We start from the raw sequence: 22608 nt of genomic DNA, 5'->3' as shown, positions 1-22608 counted from the left end.
ACCCATTTTCTCTTATCTGGACCACTGAGGATTTGTTTCCATTTTAAGATCATCTCAGTGCCAAAACAAACTCTACAGTTGTTGGGTCCTCTTTGCATGCAGACCTCTTCAAATCTTGAGACGTATTGATATTAGGGCAATATGTTGAAAGACGTTTGCTTGCTTTGCCAGGTGCAACTACCTCAATGCAGGACAACTTAAGCCATCTGATGTGTAGTCCCAAGCAAAGTGCCACCTGTTCTTTACCTCAGCGCCAAGAAACTGTATAGTGTACGCTGCGCTTTACAAATGCTTTTCACATCACAAAGTGCCACCCCTTCCAACTCCCCCCATGTACAGTGGTGTATGCATTTTGAGATCCTCATACCAGCAGTTTCTTTGAAGATATTCCCATTCCAATTCTACTAGATCAGGTTTATTGCATGGTTTACATTCTTATCTATGAGGCTTACAAAACCTTTCGATAAATCACAATAACTTTAAAATGTTGTTGCTGCACATATTGGAAAGTAAATAAAATGTGTCTTTAAATGAATAGGCTCATATATGTAGGACAAAGGATTCATGGTGGGTAAATCACCATCCGTTCTCTGCCAATTACAACTCACCACTACAAAAACCTTGCTCTACCACATCGAGGTACCACTCTTTCAGCATTTAGGAAGTCCTTCATTGGAACTCCTTTCCTGAGGAACAAGGAGCCATAGCATCTTTCCCACCGTTCAAAGCCGCCCTGAAAACTCATGCCTTTAGACCAAAACACCACTGAGGAGGACTTGACGATACCCTGCCTCATCAGTTCCAATATGATGCTTCTTGCCTCGACAGAACAGGGCACACAATGTGTGCTATAAACATAGCATGCCTGTTGATGCCACAAACACTGTCCAGGTCTATCAACAACTGCACATTCTGCCATACCCCTACCGCACCCCTCCCACTCAAAATGTCCTATCCCATCTGCTATGTTCTCTTGTAACAGTTTTCAGTTTAGACATTCTGATAACACAATAAAATATAATTAAAATACTCAACTTACAACCATTTATTTTCACATCCAACAAGTATAATTTACAATGGAATCTGCAAGAAGGTTGGAAAAGTCCTTCAGCTGTCCATTCCTCTCCTGCTCATAGATAATTCCAATAAAGTCATTCACAAAATATAGACTTGTACAAAATACTGTTGAATAGTTTACATTATGTGCTATGCATTAACGCCCACAGCACTAGAAGTGATAGAAAAATATTGGTCATCTTTCCATTAAAAAAAAAAACAGCAAATACTTAGGACTACCGGCCTAAAGGGAAATTGAGGCACATGATTGACTGCTACAGTCCTGGTGTCTGAGTCAGGCTGTCGGGATAACTCACGATATTCCTATACGAAAGCTACAGTGACAAGATACGTTACAGTACTTGCAGTGAAGCAATTACGAATACAAGAACAGTTGAAAAATATTTTTCAAGTCTCCGATTACTGCCATCCTTCAATGGAGACTCAGATGTGCTTGTCAAACAGTGTCTTTGAAACTATAAAACAACAAGACAGCTAAGTAGGCTATAAGAATGCTAGGTTACTAGCTTTTGTATTGTGCACTTCATCCACTTGCATGTCACTGTAGTGCTTTTGGTGTCTGAGAGCCCCTTACTCTTTTTTCCCATAGCGCCCTTTATTTTAAAAATCGAAGCAGACGGGCTCATGACGTAAGGCTTCACTTGACCTAGCAGGCACTAAAAGAGAGCCATGGTCAAGAAAGACACCATGACAACATACAATCCATATTCAATGTGTCTTGGAGATGCAAGAAATGAGTTGTCACCATGCAGAAACCCTGCAAATGGAATGTAGTTCTATCGTAAACTGTTTTGGAGACCTACAAATGGCTACTTTTCTGGTTTCAGCCAGTATGGCAAGCAGACTCCAAAAATGGCAGGATACGACAATGCTTTTGAATGACCCCTATTGTATTTCCTAATCAAACGCTTGTAATCAAAGAGTGTTCTTTTAAAAATCACCAGAAGGTAGTCCATCTTCAAAAGACAAGTGAACTTCTGATTTCATTTTGACATATAATCCATTTAGTATCTTATCTTGGGTGTGTCTATACAATTTACTTAATGAGATCAAGTTACTAAGATGCAAACATTCATTTTTTTGTTGCTAAGATCCGCACATTCGTTTTTTTTTTTTACTTACTTACATTTACTCTTGTGCAGCTCAATATGACTGAACAAGAACAGGTGTTTGATTATAAAAACAAAAACTGGTAAAGTGGTTTAACAGTGCTAACCTGAAGTGCCAGGTTCTAGTGTCTGTAGGTGGGAGAGGGGAGTATCTATGGAATTAAACATTTGAATCCCAATGCACAGCACTAGAATAGTAAATTTACTACAAAAAAGGAGCTTGTAGCTACTTCATACCTTATGGCTTGGATTATATCCATTTTGCACCAAACGGCCACTGTCAAACCCGCAACTGTCTTTTGTAACAGTCAGTGGAATTATTTTCAGTTGTAGGGTGCGACAACCGTCAGTTCATAATTACCCCCAATATCATGTAGATTTAAACAATCTGGAGACTTGTGTTACAATCATTTTAAGATTTGGGCGTTAAAAGCATTTTTCGTCCTGGGTTTGAAAGTTGTAATATCTTTAGGCAAGTAAAATGCACCTGGATTTTAAAGGCATGATTCTTTTCATGAACATCTCTACTTTCTAGTGCTATAAAAAATTACATCAAGGATCTGAATCTGAAGCAGGGGTCATGCCATTCTACTATTCATATTTAAACAAGCATGATTCAGCCCCGAGCAAATCAGTTGAAGTTTAGAGATTATTTTACTAAGCCCCAAAATGTGTTCCTCACCCAGCCATGGATGTTAAACGTCTTATAAACCGGCACCAAATAAGAGTAACCCAGGCTTAGAGGTGAAGGGCTGTTACACTACAACACCCCTACCATCCATCGAGTTAGAAATGAAAGACTGTCGAAGAGCACAAAACTCAATCTGTCCAGCAATGAAGATAGGTGCTGCTAGCACTCTGTTGTCAGTGCTACACAGCCTACCTGTTAATGAGAAAGCTTGTTTTCCTGATTCACAATAAAACGGCTTGTGAGAGCACACAAGGGCTTCTTGCATCGAATACACACTTTATGTAGTGATGAACATAATATTTCACTCTCTATTTATGAGAATACTCATTTGTTTCCCATCATATGCAGAAAGAACTTTAACTACCACCAGAATGGGATAGTTAAACTCTGTGGCTTCAGTGTAGTCTTCTGGAAATTCAGAGATGTGGAGTCACCGGCAGGAGTTTCAAAACTAAGCCAGCCAAATCACTAGTCCCGTCTATACCAGCTGTCACCTGCAAGCACTGGTTTGCTAGCTTGAATGCTGATGGCTGCACTCAAAGCTTCATCTCATAACACTGGAGGCATCTCTCAGAGAAAGGCACAGTCTAGTAAGAGAGAACCAGTGTTCTAAAGGCACGATCGGCCATAAAAAGTGAGGATATTCAACAGTCGGAGGCATCTATAGAAGAAGAATAAAAACCTTCCTCCGAAGTCCAGTCCTATAAACTAATTTTCATGTTGCAAAATAATATATCGTCAGGATTAATTTTAGTGCTAAGGCGCTCAGGTGACTGGACTGCTTTGGTTACGTGCTGCAGTTCACAAGGTACCAGCAGATTCCAGCTTCAAGTAACAGAATCCTTCTTCCTTCGGAAGGGTGATTTAAATTTTCTCCAAAGAGTGCTGCGAGGTTTGGATTTCCGTTCCATGGCCAGCGCCGCCTCCTTCTCCTTTCTGCGGATCTCCCGCACCAAGGCGTGGAACACGTCATCAATGTACGAGCGGTAGGCAGCTGAAGTTTCAAAGAAGGGGCAACTGAACTCCCTGGCTAGGGAGGAGCCAGCTTCTTTGGAGACCTGTAACACAACAAAACCATACACTTAGCTATGCTCCATCAAACATCCATTTTGTCTCTCAAACTAGATACAAAGATTAACAGAAATAAAACAAAGAAATTCCAGGAGAGCATTGCCACTAAGAGAATAAGTGCTGGGGTTTTTGAATTGTAATTTAGCTTGGTGTTTTGTTGGGAGGCATACAGACAGTAGCATCATATATAAAGAAGTCTTATTATTATTATAATTTTTTTAACAATTGCTCGCATTCTTACAGATCTCCAAGATATTTTCCCCTATTTTTAAGTGAGAGAGAGCTAGGGATGAGAAGCCTAATTTCTGCAAGTAATGGTGGCATTACGCTTTATGGACTACCATATTACACAGCAACAAGCTTTCTCCTATGTACACTCTTGCTGGAGAAATGGTCCAGTGGAAGGACTATTTCCAACACAAAACAGGGTACGGTGAGCATGTGGGGGGAGCATTTGTGGTGTGAACTAAGTATTCACGAGTAAAATGACTGGGAAATGCAATGTATGCTGTACAGAGTTGTGGGTGTGTGAGTATTCGACCAGGCACACGTTTCCCATCCTCCTAGCCACATTGTAGTATTCTCTGTCCATGCGTAAAATGGTTTAGTTCAACATGTCTGTTTAAGTATATTCAAATTCAGGTACAAGTTTACTTAAGTTCCATATGTATATTGAACCCTGCCAGAAGCTACGTGTTAATGTAAGTTTAGACTTTTTCCTAAGGGACTCCCTACACGACTCACAGCGAGTGCTCACACAATCAGAACTTTCTACAGCATACACTCCATTTCCCAGTAAGCATACTCTACTCACACAGCAAATGCCTCACATCCAAATACCAAAGGAGGCTTAGAACAAGAGAAAATTACACTGGATAAAAGTAGAGTGGCTTAGTATATTGGTTTGATACACAAATAATCGGTTCACAATTTACATAAAACTAAAAAAAAAATTTCAAATCAGACTCAGTAGACACATCAATTATGACTATGTCCCTCTTCCAACTCACGTTCCTAATTTACATCATAAAGTGTCAGGAAAAGAGATCACTTCGAATTTTAAAATGTACGGCTCTGTTGGCCAAAAAGTATACGCCTTACTCTTGCCACTTGTCCTGCTTTCCTGTTCTCAAGAGATTGCAATACAACCCAGAAGCTGGATGATTCTAAATTCTGCAAAAGTCCATTTTGTTCTATTTTTTAGCATCAAAACAGGCAGCATTAGCTGATTGTTGTAAATACTAATGAGAAATGCAGAACCTTATCAAAGATGATTACACTTTAGATAGACAGATGTATTTCTTTCTAGCTCGTTTGACATCGACCCAATTGAAGCCAGATCTGTGGGTTTTGCCATTGCTGGATTAGAGAATGAAGTTTGTGCTCCTGCAAGCTTCTCACAACACCACCTATACACCACTGTGGTTTCTTTTTGCTTTTTTATTGAAATGGGCCCTGCAAAACAGTCCGATACCCTGAAGGACAGGAATTTAACTGGGGTGTTAAACTAAACACAATGGGACTAAGACTTTAATGCAACTGTTCTGATGTGAGCTTCGTCAATGTATCCTCATCCTCTATGTTGATGCAGTAATGGTTCCTAGCATACGGGTGCCAGTCCATTTACCCCCCCCCCCCCTCCCCCCTACCAACACTATCCGTTCAGGGTTGAACAAATGAGATTTCTGGGACGAGGCCTACACCAAGACGCTCACAAACGTTTTCTTTTATTCTACCAACACATCCCATGTTTAGAGATTTGCAGCTGTTGGAAAATGAGGCATTGGCGATAGTATATCCCCCCCAACTACCCTAATGGATTTGAGGGTTGATTCAAGGGTTCAATCACTAGACTTGCTGAAGTTGAAATGTTGGTTTGTTTAATGTTATTAACATTAGACTGTGTGGACAGCTCTTTCTCTTGATTTGAGATGCTATATGCTGGCAGATCATGGAGAAAGGGACAACTAAGCAGAAATTATGACAAATGTCTATGCTTTTATGATGTGAATGACTTTACTGAGGCAAATCTTTGAAAGGTCTCAATATGCAAGTTGAAAGAACTGGCCCAATTATTAGACCAGCTATCCTGCTAATCCAAAACAGAAATGGAAATGTTATGTACAATGTTAGGTGGTCAGTCCATTTTCAAGGGTCCATGGATTGAGACACCATTACCCAATGATAGTTACATTTTCTTGTTGGAGGACCGTGGGTTGATATATACTTTAGCTAGATAGAAGTTCACATTTCTGTTATGCAAGAACACCTATTTTATTTAATTAATTTTATTACGTCCCACGTTTTACTCAGGCTGGAAGCCGATATAACTTAGTAAACAGCAAAGGTTCACAATGCTCTAGGCGTTTCCATTTTTAGGTGGCAGCGCAAGGTGGTGATAACAGATTAGGCTTTTTATGGTTCTAACCATATGTCACAGGAACAAAGAATTTTCACCAGTAGACAGATTTATTTTTCTTTTTACATCTGCTGACTATATGATCCAAGTGAAAAGCATGCAGATCCGTTTAACTTATTTTGTAATTATACCACAAACGCTACAGTAAATAAATCTAACATTGTAATATAATACATGCAACCCCTTTAGTGGCATTAAAAGTTACCTGTCGAAGTTGTGAAAGGTCAGATTTGTTCCCAACAAGAACCACAGGAGTATCGTCCGTCCGTCGCACACGGTATATGAGCTGTTTGAATTCCCGAACCTCATGGAAACTGCGACGGTCGGTTATAGAATAGCAAATAATGAACCCTTCTCCGGCCCTCATGTATTGGTCCCTCATTGCTGTGAACTCCGCCTGCATTGAAACAATAAGATAGTTTAAATGGCACGAGAAAACAAATGTGCACTGTTATAATGAGAGTGAATCATTGGAATCAGCCGGCATTCTCCAATGATCTACTCAGAACCTGGTTCTGAAATTCATATATTTATAAGAATCCACAAAAACACAAAAAACCACACTAGCAATAAAAAAAATTTTTTTAAATAACCTATCGTTAAGATCAGTGAGAAATGGGTCAAGAGCAGGACATTGGCTGAGTGCTGGATGGGGGAAGGTTCCACTTAACTAGCAAATTGTATAAGTCTCGCCTACTAGATAGCTTTTAGAAGTCTTTAGCAAGGAAAAAAAAAACCACTTGTGGCCCATACCAAAATCTTAAAGTGGGCATACACCCCGCCAATTGCTTACCACTGGTTGGCGTTCTTGTCACTTTCATTTGCTTGCTTCCTATTTAAACTCTTTCCATTTTCTTCTTGTGCTGCTTCTTACCAGTGAGCATAGCTTTTCTGCCATTCTTTTGAATTAATGTCTTGTATCCTTCCACTGCTCACATTTAGGGAACTACTTTTTTGTGTTTATTTCAGCACCCCATGGAAGTTCATGTGATTTCTTGCTCTCTCCCTGTGGGCTACTTCTCCTCCCTCACACCCCCACGCTCTATGTTGCTCCCTCCCATTGCTGCACCAATCTTCCCCATAACCCTTAAGAAACAGCCACACCCACTTCCTGAGAGATCCCCAGCCGCCTGCCACGGACATGAACACTAATTTTACTCCGGACAACCGCTATCAGAATAGAAAGACTTACATTCAAGACTCTAGTGCTTCACAACTCCGCCCGTCGTGACTCCACATTTGCTTTTCACTTTTAAGCACAATGTGAAATGCAAAATGTGTCCTAACCTGCAATGCATATATACAGTCTCAACAGAACATCTCCTCTTTCAAATTAATTTGTGCCTTGTTAGAAGATTCCCTTGGCTTGGGCCTTTGTTTCAGTGCCGTCTTACACTTTTCCTGTTGTGTAAGTAATTCCTGCCAGGGGTGAAGATAGTTAAAGCCTGCAAGCATGCTTAAACAGTTTGCATTGTTCATCATGACAGAGCTGTCCAGAATGCAGAGTGAGTAGAGGTGCAAATAACAGTAATACTTAGGTCATGTTTTCTGTGTTCTGTCCAAGACAGGCATCTGGTTTAGGCAATAGTTTGGATTCTCTATTTCGTCAACCCACATACTACCCGCAGTTACTTGGGGCTGGTCGCTGAAGCTCCTTTCAAAAAGTCTATTGATTGTCCATACCACGTATTTTGTAGTGTAGAGACAAGCCAATGTGGTCCCTTTAGAAGGCCCACAATATCTTCTAAGGGTATTGCAACCTAAACTTCCAAATAGAGTTTACCAGCAATGTGCTGAAATTATGTACACACTCCAGTCTGTCGTATTTAGGGTGAAGCACAAGTATGTCAGAGCCAAAAGGCAGTACAGTCCTACAAGACAGGGAACTGAAGCAGTGTCATGCTAGCAAGTTTGTATCGATCACGGACAGTGTACCTTTAAAGTGCTACAGTATCAAAACAAAAGCGTGCACAAATACTCATTTATATTTGTAACGGGCTCAGTGCAATCTGTCTCTTATTGTGCCATTTTCCTCTAATTTGGTCACACACTGACATGGCACAAACAGTCTGCATATTTCTGCATGCTTGTGCCTACAAGCATCATCTCAATATAGCCAGAACAAATGGCCTTTTTTGGCTGATACTGTGCAGAATTGGCAACAGCCACTGGCAAATCCAAAAGGTCGGATACTTCCTTTCAAAGGCGAGAACTATTGGCTTTGCTAATGCTTGTTTAGGTTTTGCATTGAAACTATCAATAATATCCATTCTAATGAAGATTTTAAAGGGAAAAAAAACAGTTTTTAAGTAAACCTTACTTTTGAGGAAATAACTAGAAACCTTCTTTAAAGCTGTTACGATTGTTTTTTGTTTTTTTTTTTAAAATGGAAGAATATATTTTGGTCTGTTGCCAAAGCAAGAAAACACTGTAGACAGACTCAGGCTGTGCATTTCAGGCACTGGCCACATGGCATTTCCCTGTACCCAGTCCTCGTGACTTCTGAGTCCACTGCACATAGCCTTTGGCCACTACAGCCACCACCTGAACAGCCCAAGTTCCCTTTGAACCTGTAGCAAACTGCCTTTGGGAAAGCAGATCAAACTTTTGGGAGCATGGCACAGCCTTAGGACACGGTTTGTGCCCAACTGGATCCATCGGAGCTTGCTGCACAGAGGCTATGCACAGCAGGACACAGGTGACGACACCGATCTGCTGTTCTTTTCTGGACAATTCATGAACAGGAGAAAGCAAGTGTTTGCTTAAAAAAACACACCACCTGCTTTGGAAACCGACAAGTATCCCTTCATGGCAGTTGTTCATACAGCCTTGAAAACAAAAGAATGACAGCTTTTCTGAGCATGAAAATTGCCTTCCAAATTGGCATATTTAAGAATGAGTGGCAAGAGAAGAACACAGCTCACAACTACTCAAACCCGTAGTTGTGTGGCAAGAATGCTAGTGCCCAAAGGGATGTTAAGACTTCACCATCTTGAAAGATAGCTTGTTCTCCTGGCGTATAGCAAAACACACCACAACTACTGACAAGCATTGGCATAGCCAATAGGTCTCGCCTTTGGGACCTTTATAAGTGTTTAGCCATGCAACAGTTGCATAACTAAATACTTCTAAGGTCCCAAAAGCGAGACCTATTGGCTATGCCAAGCGGCTGCGAATGTGAGAGTAATCGCGGTCAAGCGCGGCGCGCGCACATGCACTGTAGCTCTAGGCTGGCCTGGTAGCACTTTTTGGAGCCCTCTCAATAAGTCTCGCCAGACCAGCGCATGCGCTGGGTCAGGCGAGAACAAAAAAACAATATCGACCCTTTGGCGACTACATGGCTTTAGTTGTAAAAACGGCATTAGTTCCTTGAAATCGTGCATTTTGCCTAGTGGTCGCCTCTTATTTAGCTCCAACTGTTGTGGTGACCTTTTAGTGATGGCAGCTTTATATTCCAACCTCTTCTAGATTTCAGGGACCTCCTGCATATTATAAAGCGTCACGAAGGCTGCCCATGACCCCCTGTGAATAAAGAGAGTAGAAAGCTGCAGGACAGTCATTTTTGTACGCCTTGCTGTATGCTCGTTTCCCTCCTGACTATCATGCATATATTTAGGTCTCTCCAGGGACACTGTTATCCAAGTGTACACAGGGGTTCCTCAGTGAAGCATGAGCCACTAGATGTCCAGAATCTATACAACATTTTCTGAGTTGGGCACTCTTACCTTTAGAGATCCCTGCAGCCTGGCAAAGGTCTTATAACCAGGTCTGGTCCTGGTAACTTTGGGGTTCTCCAAATGGGCACTGGCAGAAGGAGCAGGCGCCCTCATCTCATTCTTGATTCCTAAACTCATCTGGCCTGTTTCAGTTTGAGAAGTGACCCAAAAGTCAGTCCCACAGGGCACGCTGGACGAGAGCAAAAACCAGCTCTGCAATGACTGTCCAGGTTATCACCTCACTGACCAGAAAGCATTGGTTGTGACAAACGGGGCATAAAATAATAAATCTTATCTCGCGTAAAAACACATTTCAGGTTTGCAAATTGAAGGAAAAATGAATTCCTTTTTTTAGGAAAGGCTCATTTATTACCCCCTTTTGAAAGTTGAAAGCAAAATGCTTTGTTTGGGAGTAAAAGGTACTACCCCACATGAGAGTATTTTTAGGCAAGACCAGAAGCATGTGTCACGGAGCATAAATAATTACTCAATGAGACTTGTGGTCTATTTAGCACTGGCCACACGTGGCAGAGTCTTTTAGTTAACGGCACGCTTGTGTCAAGAGTAAAACCACATATGGAACACCATGAGGTAGGTCAATCTGGCTAGAGCGCATATAAAACACTTGAATATTGTTCACATCAGGCAGCAAAACCGATAGAGTGCTTTATTGGGGAGTGGCGTTTATCATTCAGTTACTTGTACAGCAGACATTCATCTGAAAGCATCATTGCGCTGCAGGGGACATTTCTTATGCAGTATGTCTGAATATAAGGAGTCAAAGAGACCAGTCCACTTCTCATGAGGTGGACTGGTCCTGGGTCAGATGCCGTGTGACGTGGAACATCCCTCCACAAGAAATGAGAAATTAATTGAGGCCAATAGATAGTTTGATTTTCTGAATTCAAGAAACGTATAATCTGAAAGCACCAATCGGGCCTTATTGTTCCTGCTGTCTTCAAAATCACTTTTGCCACATTTTTATCTCCAAAACGAAAATGTGAGTGTCACGTCTACTTTATCCCCTGTGGTTTCAAAAGAAGACTGTTTCCCCGAGTTGATCATTGCTGAAAGTTCAAAAGCTGGAGTTTGTTACAACAAATTAAACAAGAGCTGCAGACTAAGTGTACTGAAAATGTACCTCCCTTTCAAAATCCTGGCAAGAATCTTTACTGACATTTTCTTCAACTGCAAAGTAATTCTTCTCTAATGATCACTAGCACAGCACGTTCTTTGCCACATTTGTTTAGTTTACAGTTTTTAAAAGTTGTCATTTGGTAGGTTATATCTGAATACAGGCACTGAATCATATTTATTTTAATTCACAAAACCATAAAAACAAGAAGAAAGAATGTGCTACAGTAATGTGTTATCTACACAAGTTATATTACCTACAATTTGCAACAGCCAGAAGGTCGGAAGACAAAACATTGTGTACTGCATTAGTTTTTGTTAAACAGAACATGCACTTCTACTGCGCTAAAAGGAGTTTAAATTAAGTATGTGTTACTGAACACTGACAACATCTCAATTCCCACTTCAATCATGCTAAAATAAATATTTACCTGTCCAGCAGTATCCAAAATGTCCAGATTAGCAGGTTCATCGTCAATTCGTATCCGGATCTTATAAGCATCCTCTAAATGGGAACAGGACAAATCATGTTTTAATCCTCCAGTAAAAAAAGAAATTTTGGCAGTTTCATATCCTGAAGAATATTAAGAGAATCACAGTTTACAATAAATCCAATTCTGATTGATATCTCCAGAGATTCTGCCAACACTTTATGGGAAGTCTCAAGTGGTTAGTTTTATAAAGAATGGTCAATTTTTAACTCTTGATTAGAAAATTCCGTCCACAGCCAATTCCACGATAGGACATACCCTGCAGGCCCTATTACCCGCCTAGAGAATGCCCTCTTTTGGAGAATAATTAAACCATTAGACAGGATGCTGGAGCCAGATAAAGAACATTACAATGCTATTTTCTACCATTCATTTTAGAGTAATGTGATAAACAGGCCTGAAAGCATATTATAGTTTCAATAACAATTAAATCCTGAGAAAAGCTCTTAAAACATTTGTAGAAGTATTCGAGTCCAGCAGACCCTGAACGATGCAGCTTGATGGATGAGTGGCAAAAAATAAATCCCCTTTAAATGAAAAACCTTGGGCCAATAATGTGTTTGCTTTGCTAAGAACGTTAGCCAGACTCAATTACTCCAAGTTGTTTATGCATGAAACCCAGTATGCCGGATCAGTCAATTCCAGGCGATGCACACTCAATCAGTGCCCATACTACCTACTAAACCAATAGTTCATGATGGCTGCCAATAAAGCTGACCTAAGAATTTAGGATTTTCTGCATAGCATGAACTGTCTGAAGGTCACATTTATACATCACTGGCCATCGAGGAATCTTCCAACTAGCAACTTCCTTTGCCTTGTTGTTTAGTAGCAACATTTTTAATGACACTTCTAAAAGTACTCCAGTACAACGAAAATAGGTACACATACTCAAAGCTATACAGAAATGGATTTTTTAAAAAAGATATTCAGAGAGCGTGCGTTTAGACTCCTGCTGTACCCCTAGAAGCTTTTGAGATACATAGTGCTCAGTTAAATAAATGTTAATATAGCACATTACCACAGCTTTTCAGATGAATCTACAATTAGGTTTGAAGGGCAATGGTCATTAGCTCACTTACAACCATAATTCAAACATGGAACATACACCTATAACTATATACATTCCTACAACAATAGTAATTTATTAATTCCATTTGACCTTTGCATACTGTATTGAATCAGATTAGAAATAAACTCGTCACTTTCCACACTGAGTACAATCAAACAAATGTAATCCCTTTGGGATTCATTTATCTCCATTCTCGAAGATGTTTACGAATGCTTGAATCTCCACTTTACCGCACAGTCAATAAGATTAACTCATTTGGGACTGCGAGACTGTTTTCTAAGATGTAATATTGCAAAGGTATTTGTTTTAACTATTGCCTTTTGTCCAAGTACTTTACAAAAAAAAATTACTACACTTTTGTTAGATATACTGCACTGGCTTATACACCTTTTATAGACACTGCAACAGAGTGTATCCAAAGGTTTTCCTGCGGGTGCGTTAGTCCTGACAAGACAGACTGTGAATCTACCAGAGGAGCATACTGAAAGGCACCTGAAAAGGTGCGTCTTGAGCACCTTTCAAATACTTGGGAGAACAATAATTTTTCTTAGTTATCCTGGAAGTCAGTTCCAGAGATTTTCCTTGTACACTCCCAAAGAGTAACCAAACACACTGTCTTTCTTGGGCTGTGGCTGGCCTGCATATATTGACAAACTGGTGCAGCTGCTGTCTTTATAGCTTTCATAGTGGGTAAATGCAAAAAGAACTATTGATGGACAGAATGCAGAACAATATCATACATTCACCCCAGTACAGAGATCTGGGCCTCAATCCATCGTTTTTTTGCTCACCATGCCATTCGAGTTTGGACCCAGCCATATGCAAATCATTCTGACCCTGTGCCTCATGGGAACAGTCCAGCCCGAACTGCCAGGCCAGGTCCTCCCTGGACTGGAAACAAGCATCCTAGGAACGGTTTCGGGGTTTCGCCTGGCTGATGAGGGTTATGAACCCGAAACCGGTCCCAGAATGCTGGTTTCCGGTCCAGGGAAGACATGGCTTGGCAGTTCGGGCTGGACTGTTCCCATGAGGCACAGGGTCAGAATGATTTGCATATGGCCATGTCTGAACTGGTGTGAGCTAAAGAATGATGATGGATTAAACCCAGATCAGTTGACTGGGGGTGAGTGTTTGATTTGCTCAAGCGCTCCGTCCATTATCCCCTTTGGTATCGCTTCATAGTGGGTAGGCAGGTCCTCCGATGTAAAGTGAGTTGCAGTAGTCTGTGTGTTCCAGGACTTTGCCCTAATCAATGAAACTGCTCTCCATTATTAAAAGGAGTCAATGTTTACTTTTGCTTGAATTACAGAACCATTTTCATTAAAAAGGCTGACTAAAATGATAAATTGGTACAGAAGAAAAACAGGTTTTAATTCGTTTTTTGTAACCTCAAGCCCGTTTTAATCATAGTTTGAACTAAATGGCAAATACATATGCTTTTTTCAGAGTGCAACAATTGTGTTTTGAACTAGGGATGTTTCTGGACATCTAGAACCGAGTATTCCTTCTAACTGGAGAGCCAGGCAAGATACGACTAGTTTTAATCTTCTCAATACTACATCACCATATGTTACAATATACACGGTTACATATTTCCAGATTATATGCAGGGTCACAGGCATTAATGCGATTGTGCGACAGCGGTGTTTTTTGCAATATTATGGCTCTGCCGCATTTGCCACATAATCCATCATCTGCTGCATAATCTGCAGATTTTACCCCAAAATGTTTTCTAGCTCAAACGGTTCAAACAATACTAAAATCACAGCAACATGTTTCCACGCAGTGGAAAGCCATTTTCAAAGTTTGTCTGGTCACCTTTCTGTTGCTTATTGCTATGTTTAGGTGTTAAACTGGAACTAATGAGGTGTAACCTATGCCCAGACACTGTTAACAAGGGTAAAAATGGCAAAATAATTAAGTAAAACTATCAGAAACTGTGCCGCACTATGCTGCATAATTTGCCTTTTCTTGCTGCACAAAAGTTGGCTCTCTCCTGCCACATAATTCCAGTAGCCCTGATTATAAGGTTCCTCCAATGTTAAAGTGTATATTTTATTTTTACCTCTTAGCAAATGCCAGACAACTTTTGTGGTTTTAGAATGGGAGGACATTACTAAAATTTCATAATTTGATTCAGTATGTTCTTTCACACACCACCGCCCGCATCAAGGTATTCTGAATGGACATATATAGGACAGCCTGTACAGTATTAGTAAGGCACTTTATGGTAAACGCATGCAGACTTCGGTTACAAAACCTTACCAATTGTGGGGTCATGGTCCTCAGGAAACCGGTGGCTGATGAACTGCATGGTCATGGCTGCATAGATAAACAAGTTAATATTACTTTGTGAACAATATTCCTTTTCCAGAATATGAGTTAAGACATTTAGAACAGATATCGAAAAGGAGACTACATTAAAATAAAAAGAGCATCATTTGCAAGTGTATAATAAAAAAGGAAGACATCCAATGGTTTCACAGACATGTAGCCACATTCCAAGACAGTTCAATCAATGCCTTTGTCAAGAGTTGTCTCTCTCGTACAAACTAGGTCAGGTCTAGGTGTAACAAGCACACAATTATTTTTTAGGTCAGATTTCTCAGGCCCTCAAAAGAAATTGCGGCATTGGTGGAGCCTAGGAAAACGAGCAGGTGTTTCTCATCTCTCTCAGTAAGTTCTTCTCATGCAGTCTCAAACGAATCAGTCAGAGAATCTCTTCTATCTGCATTGATATAGCGAAGCTCCGACGTGAAACCCCAAAATCTGTGTTGACACACAAATATTGATATTTTATAATGGTTTGGAACTTATTATGTGTCATTCTTCAATAAATAGTATGTGTAAGAATAATCATGATAATGATGAATAACTCAGTGATTAAAAAGATTATGATGAGAGTTAAAACTATGTTCCATAAAGGGTTCATCACACGTTCCTAAGGTATTAGTCTAAGATTGTAAGCTGAATTTAGGCAAACTCTATTGAGGCATCATTTAACATTTTAAGATATTTGCGGAGTGCTTTCAAAATGTGCTGCGTACCTCTAGGGTAGACAATCTCAAATAAAATCAATGTTTGTCAGCCTCTCCCCAGCATCTAATAGATCTGCTCCAACTGATAAGATCTGTAGATCCTTTTTGCCATAAGGGACTATTGAGCAAGAGGGGCGGGCTGACACATTCATATCACTTATTTTGCAAACATGACTGAAAACAATATTTCTGTTTGTTGACTAGGAAGCACAAAGCCGCCAAAACTGTTGTATTTCATGAAGACCACCAGCTCGAAATGCGAACTAGGTCAACCTGCAAGAACAGTTTAGCCACTGCAGAGAAGGGAAAAATCTTTCTACTGCTGATATTGTGCATGTAACAATTTACCACATACATTCTGTTTGCTTGTGAAGACGAGTAAAGAGACTTGTGTTGATGGAGGCCTAAAACCTAGTCCTAGCACACTTATGCTTCATAAATCAATCATAAATATATATTTAAGGCAATAGCACAGACTATGTTAAGAAGCGCTGTTAGAAGTTGGCCTGGCATATGCTGTCTCCTAGTTATAGGGACACCTTGCACCAGTCGACTCTTATTGATGATAGGTTTAAGACAACCTTTAAAGAAAGCTATCCTAGTGATAGCTGTGGAGAGCAGCCTTCAGGCTAAGTCTTGAAGGAGTGTTAAGCTTATTGTTTTACCATAATAACCACTTGAATAACCAAATGAAAGAGTAGCCCACACAGGTATATATATAAAATATATGTATTTATTCTAGACAGAATCCCACAGTCTCTTTATGAGGCTAGTGGCAAAGTTACAATTCAAACAAGCATTTATAAACACAATAAATAGCACAGGAATCACAGGGCCCCAGGGGGGGGACCAAACCATATATCAAAAAAGTGGTATAAGAACCACGACAATTCTACAGACAATGCCTAGGGCATTTAGGATCGCTGGCCCCTTAAGAATCCACCCCAGGTTATGAGGAAGGGGACCCACGGGAGGCGCGTGCAGTGGAAATAGCTGCTATCGGGATCTCTATTAAAGCCTATGGAGAATGTTGCGGTTTGATTTACACAGATTAAAGTCACTTCTAGCAGGAGTACAAAGTTAAAACTTTAGACTTAAGCTTTTGAGGAGCCCACTACAACGAGAGTACTGAGGTACCACTGTTACCTGCCCCAGGGAAGCCGGGTGCATAGGTCGTTTTCGATGTCGGGTCGCGGGCTGATTTTCAATGGGAAAATGTTCAAAAGTGCTGCTAGCCAAAAGCGTTGATGATGCCGTGAAGATTCAAGTTCTAGAAGTTGAAGAGAAGAACCTGAAAGCAGAGGGGACAGAGTCTGGGTCACGGCACAGTGACCAGGGAGCTCAAAGCAAAGAGCCCTTCAATGTCGGGTGCTTCAAGTGGAAAGAGGTGTAGCTTGGATCTGCAGCCACGGGCTCCAGGAGGCTTCAAGGAAGGCCAGCTTCTGGAGGGCGACTGTCCCACGTCGGATGAGGGTCGCTGCGGTGTTAGTGTCCGGATTGGATCCACTAAGCCTTGGCAACCGCAACCCACGCAAGATGAACAAATCTGCTACTGGTGCAGACCCACGAGGTCTGTGAGAGGTCTCCTTTGGAGAGACTGTAGAGCAGGCCTGGAGCAACCAGGGGAACTCTTAGATGTAGAGATTGTCCTCCGCTCGGGCCCACAAGTCGAGAGACAAGGGACCGCGGAAGGCAGCAAAATGGAGTGCGTAAAAGTGAGCCTACGAGCGACCGGAGGGGGCTAGGGCGCTGATCTTTGGCACGGATGCTGCTTGGTGGTTGGCTCAATAATGGGCCAAAGCACAACTTCCCCACTGGTCAGGGTCGTGTGCTACGCAAGAGGTGGCCGGTGTCCTGGGGTATTGGGAATCTCGGCACCCACGCGGTCCACGGTACTCAGGTTTGCGGAGCACACTCACTGGCCTCTGGGATGCTTAGGAAACCCACCTCAAGGGTGCTGGAAGTCGTCGAAGTCCGTGGGAGCAGCGAGGTTCCAACTGGGTCACTTGCAGTGTTTCAGGTGCCTGTCAAGCAGGGGGATAACTCCTTTATCCCAAGGGAGATTTCTTCCGTCAGCTGGGCAGCAGCAAGTCGAAGGTCAAGACTGTAAAGTTCAAGATTAATCTGAGGCTCTGGGGCCAAGTTATTAACCTTTATCCCAAAGATTAGGGGAGTGTCCAGAGTAGTGTCCACCAATGAGTGGTGAGGCGGGAAAGGGTGGCTACACCCTCTCCCCTTTGTGTGTTTCCCGCCTGGGCGAGGGGCAGGAGGCCCCTGAACCAGTTCCAAGCGGTGTATGCAGAATGAAGGCTCTGCAGCTGCCTACGTGCAACTCTGAAAGGACATTTGGTGCACCCACCCTGTTCCAATCCACATTATCCTGTCTGGGGAGATGCTAGCACCTCCCTGCCACAGGAGCCCTATTGTCCAGCTGGTGAGACTGGGGTTTTCCCCAGCAACAGCCAGCCAGAGTCGTGTGGGTGGCGGGTAATAGCCATTTTGTACTACATGTGCACTTTTAAATTGGTGTCTAAATTCTGCTGCTTTTCCCATATCGCCCCTCTAGCAGGGGGGAATCGTACCCTCATGCCCATGGCTGGATTGGGGGTATGATTCCTACATGTTTGACACCAAACACGATATGGTTCTGTGTAGCCATTCTCAAGTTATCGCGATAGACTTATAATGCGGTTAAGAGTATATGGTATGGCTACACTACAAACAACCCAGCAATGATTTTACGAAGGTTGCAGGGAGGCCCTCCTCATGTAGGGGTCCCCCCTCACACATACCTCAGCACCCTGCCTTGTAGGATTAGCATGGCCTGCCATAGGGGTGACCCATGAGAGTACATGTGTTGTATTGTGGTGGGATATAGGGTACCTATATCCCTGTAAGGGGTGCTAGCACCACCTTACCCAGACTACAGTAGTGGTCTGGTGGTGTCAGTTTGTATGGCTGTCCCAGGGTGGCACAATAAGTGCTGCAGCCCTGGTAGGCCTACTGAGGGACCTATGCCCTGGGTACCTAGGGTACCATCTACAAGGGACTGTTAGGGCACCCTCAGCATCCAATTGGTTTGTACCTAGGGTACTTTACATTAGTTTTAGGGAGAAAGCAGATTGGCTGGGATCCTGCTATCCAGGACCCCAGCCTGACTAGTCAAAAACCACTCAAATACCAGGCAAAAAGTTGGGGGCAACCATCAGTCAGATTCCACCTTCCTACAAGCGCTGAGGCCTGCAATGCAAGCCAACATTAACAAAAATATATTAATGCATGCTTAGACAAAACATAGACATCAATATAATGTGCATTCTGCAGATCATCACAATCATGTCTGTAATAGTTTGGTATGAATGTACTTTTGACATCTAGAATCAGCATAGAAAGTAATTAACATTAACTCTCAACCTTATAAAATAGCGTTCCCCAAAGCAGGTTCGAAAAGAGGGAATCAAAACTTGCCTAGGTAAAGGTTTGGTAATTGATGGTATAGTAGTTGGTTTATGCAATGACTCTCCAATAGCTCCTTAAGATACCTTTGGTGAAGGAGGAGAGTTGGGAGGCTCGCCTAGGATTAGGAGAAGCCTACTCCTCAAAAGTCTGTGACTTGTGACAGGGTGTGACTTGACAACAACCTCTAGAGATTACATTCTATGATCGTGGTCCTTTTCCAAGTAAACTTTTAAGTAGAGAAATGAACAAACAGCTGGGAATGGCACCTTATAAAGAATTGCGACATAACACAGCAAGTAACCTTCATCGATCTGGGGTGGTGGAAAACTGCTTGACCTCGAATTGGAAGGACAGAAAACCCCAAGACCCAGAAAGGCTTACATTAGCAGGGTTCGGTGGAAAGCTAGCAGAAGAGAAACCCTGATCCCGCCCCACGGCCCCATAAGGACTAAGCTCTCAGTTGTGCTCAGTGGTTTCAGGAGTGAACAAATGCAAGACACACAACTATTGTTGATTCCCAATCTGAAAAGAGGCTTTGAGGTGAAAAATAATTGTTTTCCTTATATTTACCCAACATTTGTAACTGTAGTTTAAAAAATACAAAATATATCTTTTAATTTTAGCTTCTGAAAATTCTCCCACAGAAAGACATTCCTTTAATACTACATAATAAATCATATCACAACTTCAAGAGTATGGAATAAAATTGTCCCACTTCAGAGATTCCAGAGTTCAACCACTTTGACCAAACCACAGTTCTGATATTGTGTCGACTGAAAACATTTTTATATTTTTCTAGAAAGGTCGGGCCTGCTTTACAATGTTACTGAGGACGATGAATCATTGTCACCGGGTGTTCAACCTGAAACCATCAGACTTTCACTACGTCATGTTTGCAGGTAAACTCGTTAGGACAGAATAGCAGTGAGATAAAGGCCTCTTTTGCAAAGTGCTGAGGTATGGTTTCATATAATAATGGTGCAAGTGAAAAAGGAGTCTTGGCTCGTGCTCACGGGATATCTTCAATTGATTACCACAAAGTGTTGAGTATTAGGAAAAAGTTAATTTGAAGAGCAGTTTGCACTTACCAAAAAAAGTGAGTATGTATTTACTTTTGAAAAAAAAGATACATTTATATCAATCATCCCAGGTTTGCTCAGTAATCTTGGATTGTACAAGAGGCATTCAAAATATTTTTGGTAAAATAATATTTTGTACAGCAATTTGTCTTTTCTCCTTCCTGCTGCCCAAAAACCTGTAAAAAATCAAGAACACAAAACAGGCTGCATAGAAACGTTATGCAGTCTGTGCTAAATAGGCTTTGTTTGTAAAGGTCTAAAGGCTAGGAGGTGGCACCATGTCCCTGAGTCAACATACTACAATTTTGGACTTCCCTTTAACAAATTACTGCATTTTTAGTACTTTGTTGCAATTTATTTACTATAACTAAGACTACCACTCTAAGTAAGCATTAGATATTAGAACAAAACCCATGAGTTATGAGAGATGGTCAGGTAACCTCAAGTTGCATTCAACAGCAAGACAGGCAGTGTACAATTGAGATCCCCAAATCTACTGTAAATTAAATTGAAGAAATTGTCCTAGAGGCTAATTCAGTGGTTTACCTTCTGGAACGAAATGGTAGTCCAAAAACCCATTCAGCTTTATGAAATCTGAATACCTTTCCTAGTTATGTGTATAGCGTCCCGCTGCAAGATTCATTTTACAATCATACAACAAATAAATCAGTAAAATTGGTTTGGGATGTGATATTAGGCTTTACAATAGGATCACTGAGATGACCGCCTCAGGCGTTCCAGAGTCGGTATATTTCAAACATACCACTTTTCCCCACACCACCAGCTCCAAGCATAACTAGCTTGTACTCCCGGGACTGCGGAGCCGCTGCAGCACTGGGTTGACGGGTTACAGTAGGTTCCATTTCAAAGAAACGCCAGTTTCACTGTGAAACCTGGAGAAAAAAAATGATACATATAAATAGTGTGTATATTTGCATTTAAGACAGTGGGAAAATTACATATATCCGAGTGACTTGGTACACAAGGATCATAATAAAGAGCTTGTTAAAATGATCAGAATGTTATTAGGTAAATATACTATTGTTCGCATTTTACTCAATACAAGTATATTTTGGATCTGAGGTCATGTCTCTAAAAATACAAATGCCATATATTCGCTTCATCATTAAGGTTTATTTTACCTGGGCATATTTTTAATTTTTTCAATATCACAATATATTAGATTAATTGGTTTGAAAAATGTATCACTCAAAATTTTAAGAGTGTAGGTATTGGTTAAACTTTTATCCAATCTTTTTTTTTAATCATTAGTTTACAAAGTATCATTAGTTGAGAAATAACTATAAATGCAACAGTTTACAAAAGATTCAACTGATTTTTGGCCCCCCGAGGGTCACATATATGTTTTCAAAACAATGTCCACTTTCCCAGACTTACTTTGAAATGTCAATACAGAAATAGCAGCAAAAGGAAATGACCAGTTTCTGTTGCGGTTTCGACTAAAGCATGTTTCCGAGAACCAGGAAACCCACTTCATATATTTCAGCCTTCAAGTTTGGCATAAAACACTTAGCAATTTACTTTCTTTTGGTTTTAACAAATTTGAATGTTACAGGCCCAATTGAGCAGGTTTTTAAAGTCGTTTTTGGCCTCAAAAGGCAGATTTTGCAATTGTGAGCAAAAAAGATGGTGGAAGTGGGGAATGCTTCTTGAGAGCAGTCAAACACTTTCAGCATTCAAAAAACACAATTAAAACTGATCACTTTGCCAAGTGGCATCTAGTTCATGGTGACCCCCACCACTCTGTATTTGAAAGTTTTTTTAATATGCTAATTAAGGCATACTGAAATCATTTTAGGGGCTGATTGCAACCAAACACGGAGATAAAAGACAACAATACCTTCCTGAGCCACTCACACGGAGAACATTCCCCGAAAACAATATGCTCCAGCAGATCTTTTCTCTTCAAAAACTTACTGGAACAGAACCCGCAGCACACATTAAAGCGTAAAACAATCCCAGAGTTCAAAACATCACAGAATCTATACGGTTGGCAATGGAATGCTATTTAACATGCAATGTGTCATCGAGCCTGCTATGGTCGGTTTCCTTCCCATATGAAGTTACATTGGCTGGAATGGCTTGTGGGCCACTATTATGAATGTAAGGTCGGACTTGGAGGTGTGCAACACCCGTCTCAGGCCATCAAACAGCAAGCCACCGAGAAGTACAAACTGATCATCAGCAATATAAAAAGGTTAAGGTAGCTGGGTATTCTTTTGATGCCTGGA

At 41.2% G+C, this 22608-nt stretch overlaps 1 protein-coding gene across 2 annotated transcripts in view; it reads right to left on the bottom strand.

The window, feature by feature from the left end:
- Nucleotides 1–1027: 1027 nt before the first annotated feature.
- Nucleotides 1028–22608, bottom strand: part of RIT1 (Ras like without CAAX 1) — a 45871-nt gene continuing 24290 nt past the window's right edge. For both annotated transcript variants that reach the window (XM_085636754.1, XM_085636753.1), the window contains exons 2-6: nucleotides 21120–21249; nucleotides 15046–15102; nucleotides 11649–11722; nucleotides 6573–6764; nucleotides 1028–3935 (exon numbers count right to left, since the gene is read on the bottom strand). In XM_085636754.1, the coding sequence (XP_085492880.1) occupies nucleotides 3705–3935; nucleotides 6573–6764; nucleotides 11649–11722; nucleotides 15046–15102; nucleotides 21120–21219 (654 nt within the window). In that variant the 5' untranslated portion in view covers nucleotides 21220–21249 and the 3' untranslated portion in view covers nucleotides 1028–3704. The remainder of the gene's footprint in view (nucleotides 3936–6572; nucleotides 6765–11648; nucleotides 11723–15045; nucleotides 15103–21119; nucleotides 21250–22608) is intronic.

This window comes from Triturus cristatus, chromosome 12 (genome assembly GCF_964204655.1).
Source record: "Triturus cristatus chromosome 12, aTriCri1.1, whole genome shotgun sequence".
Classification (NCBI taxonomy): Eukaryota; Metazoa; Chordata; class Amphibia; order Caudata; family Salamandridae; genus Triturus; species Triturus cristatus.
Note: the sequence above shows the minus strand (reverse complement) of the source record. Positions and strands in the feature narration are given on the sequence as shown.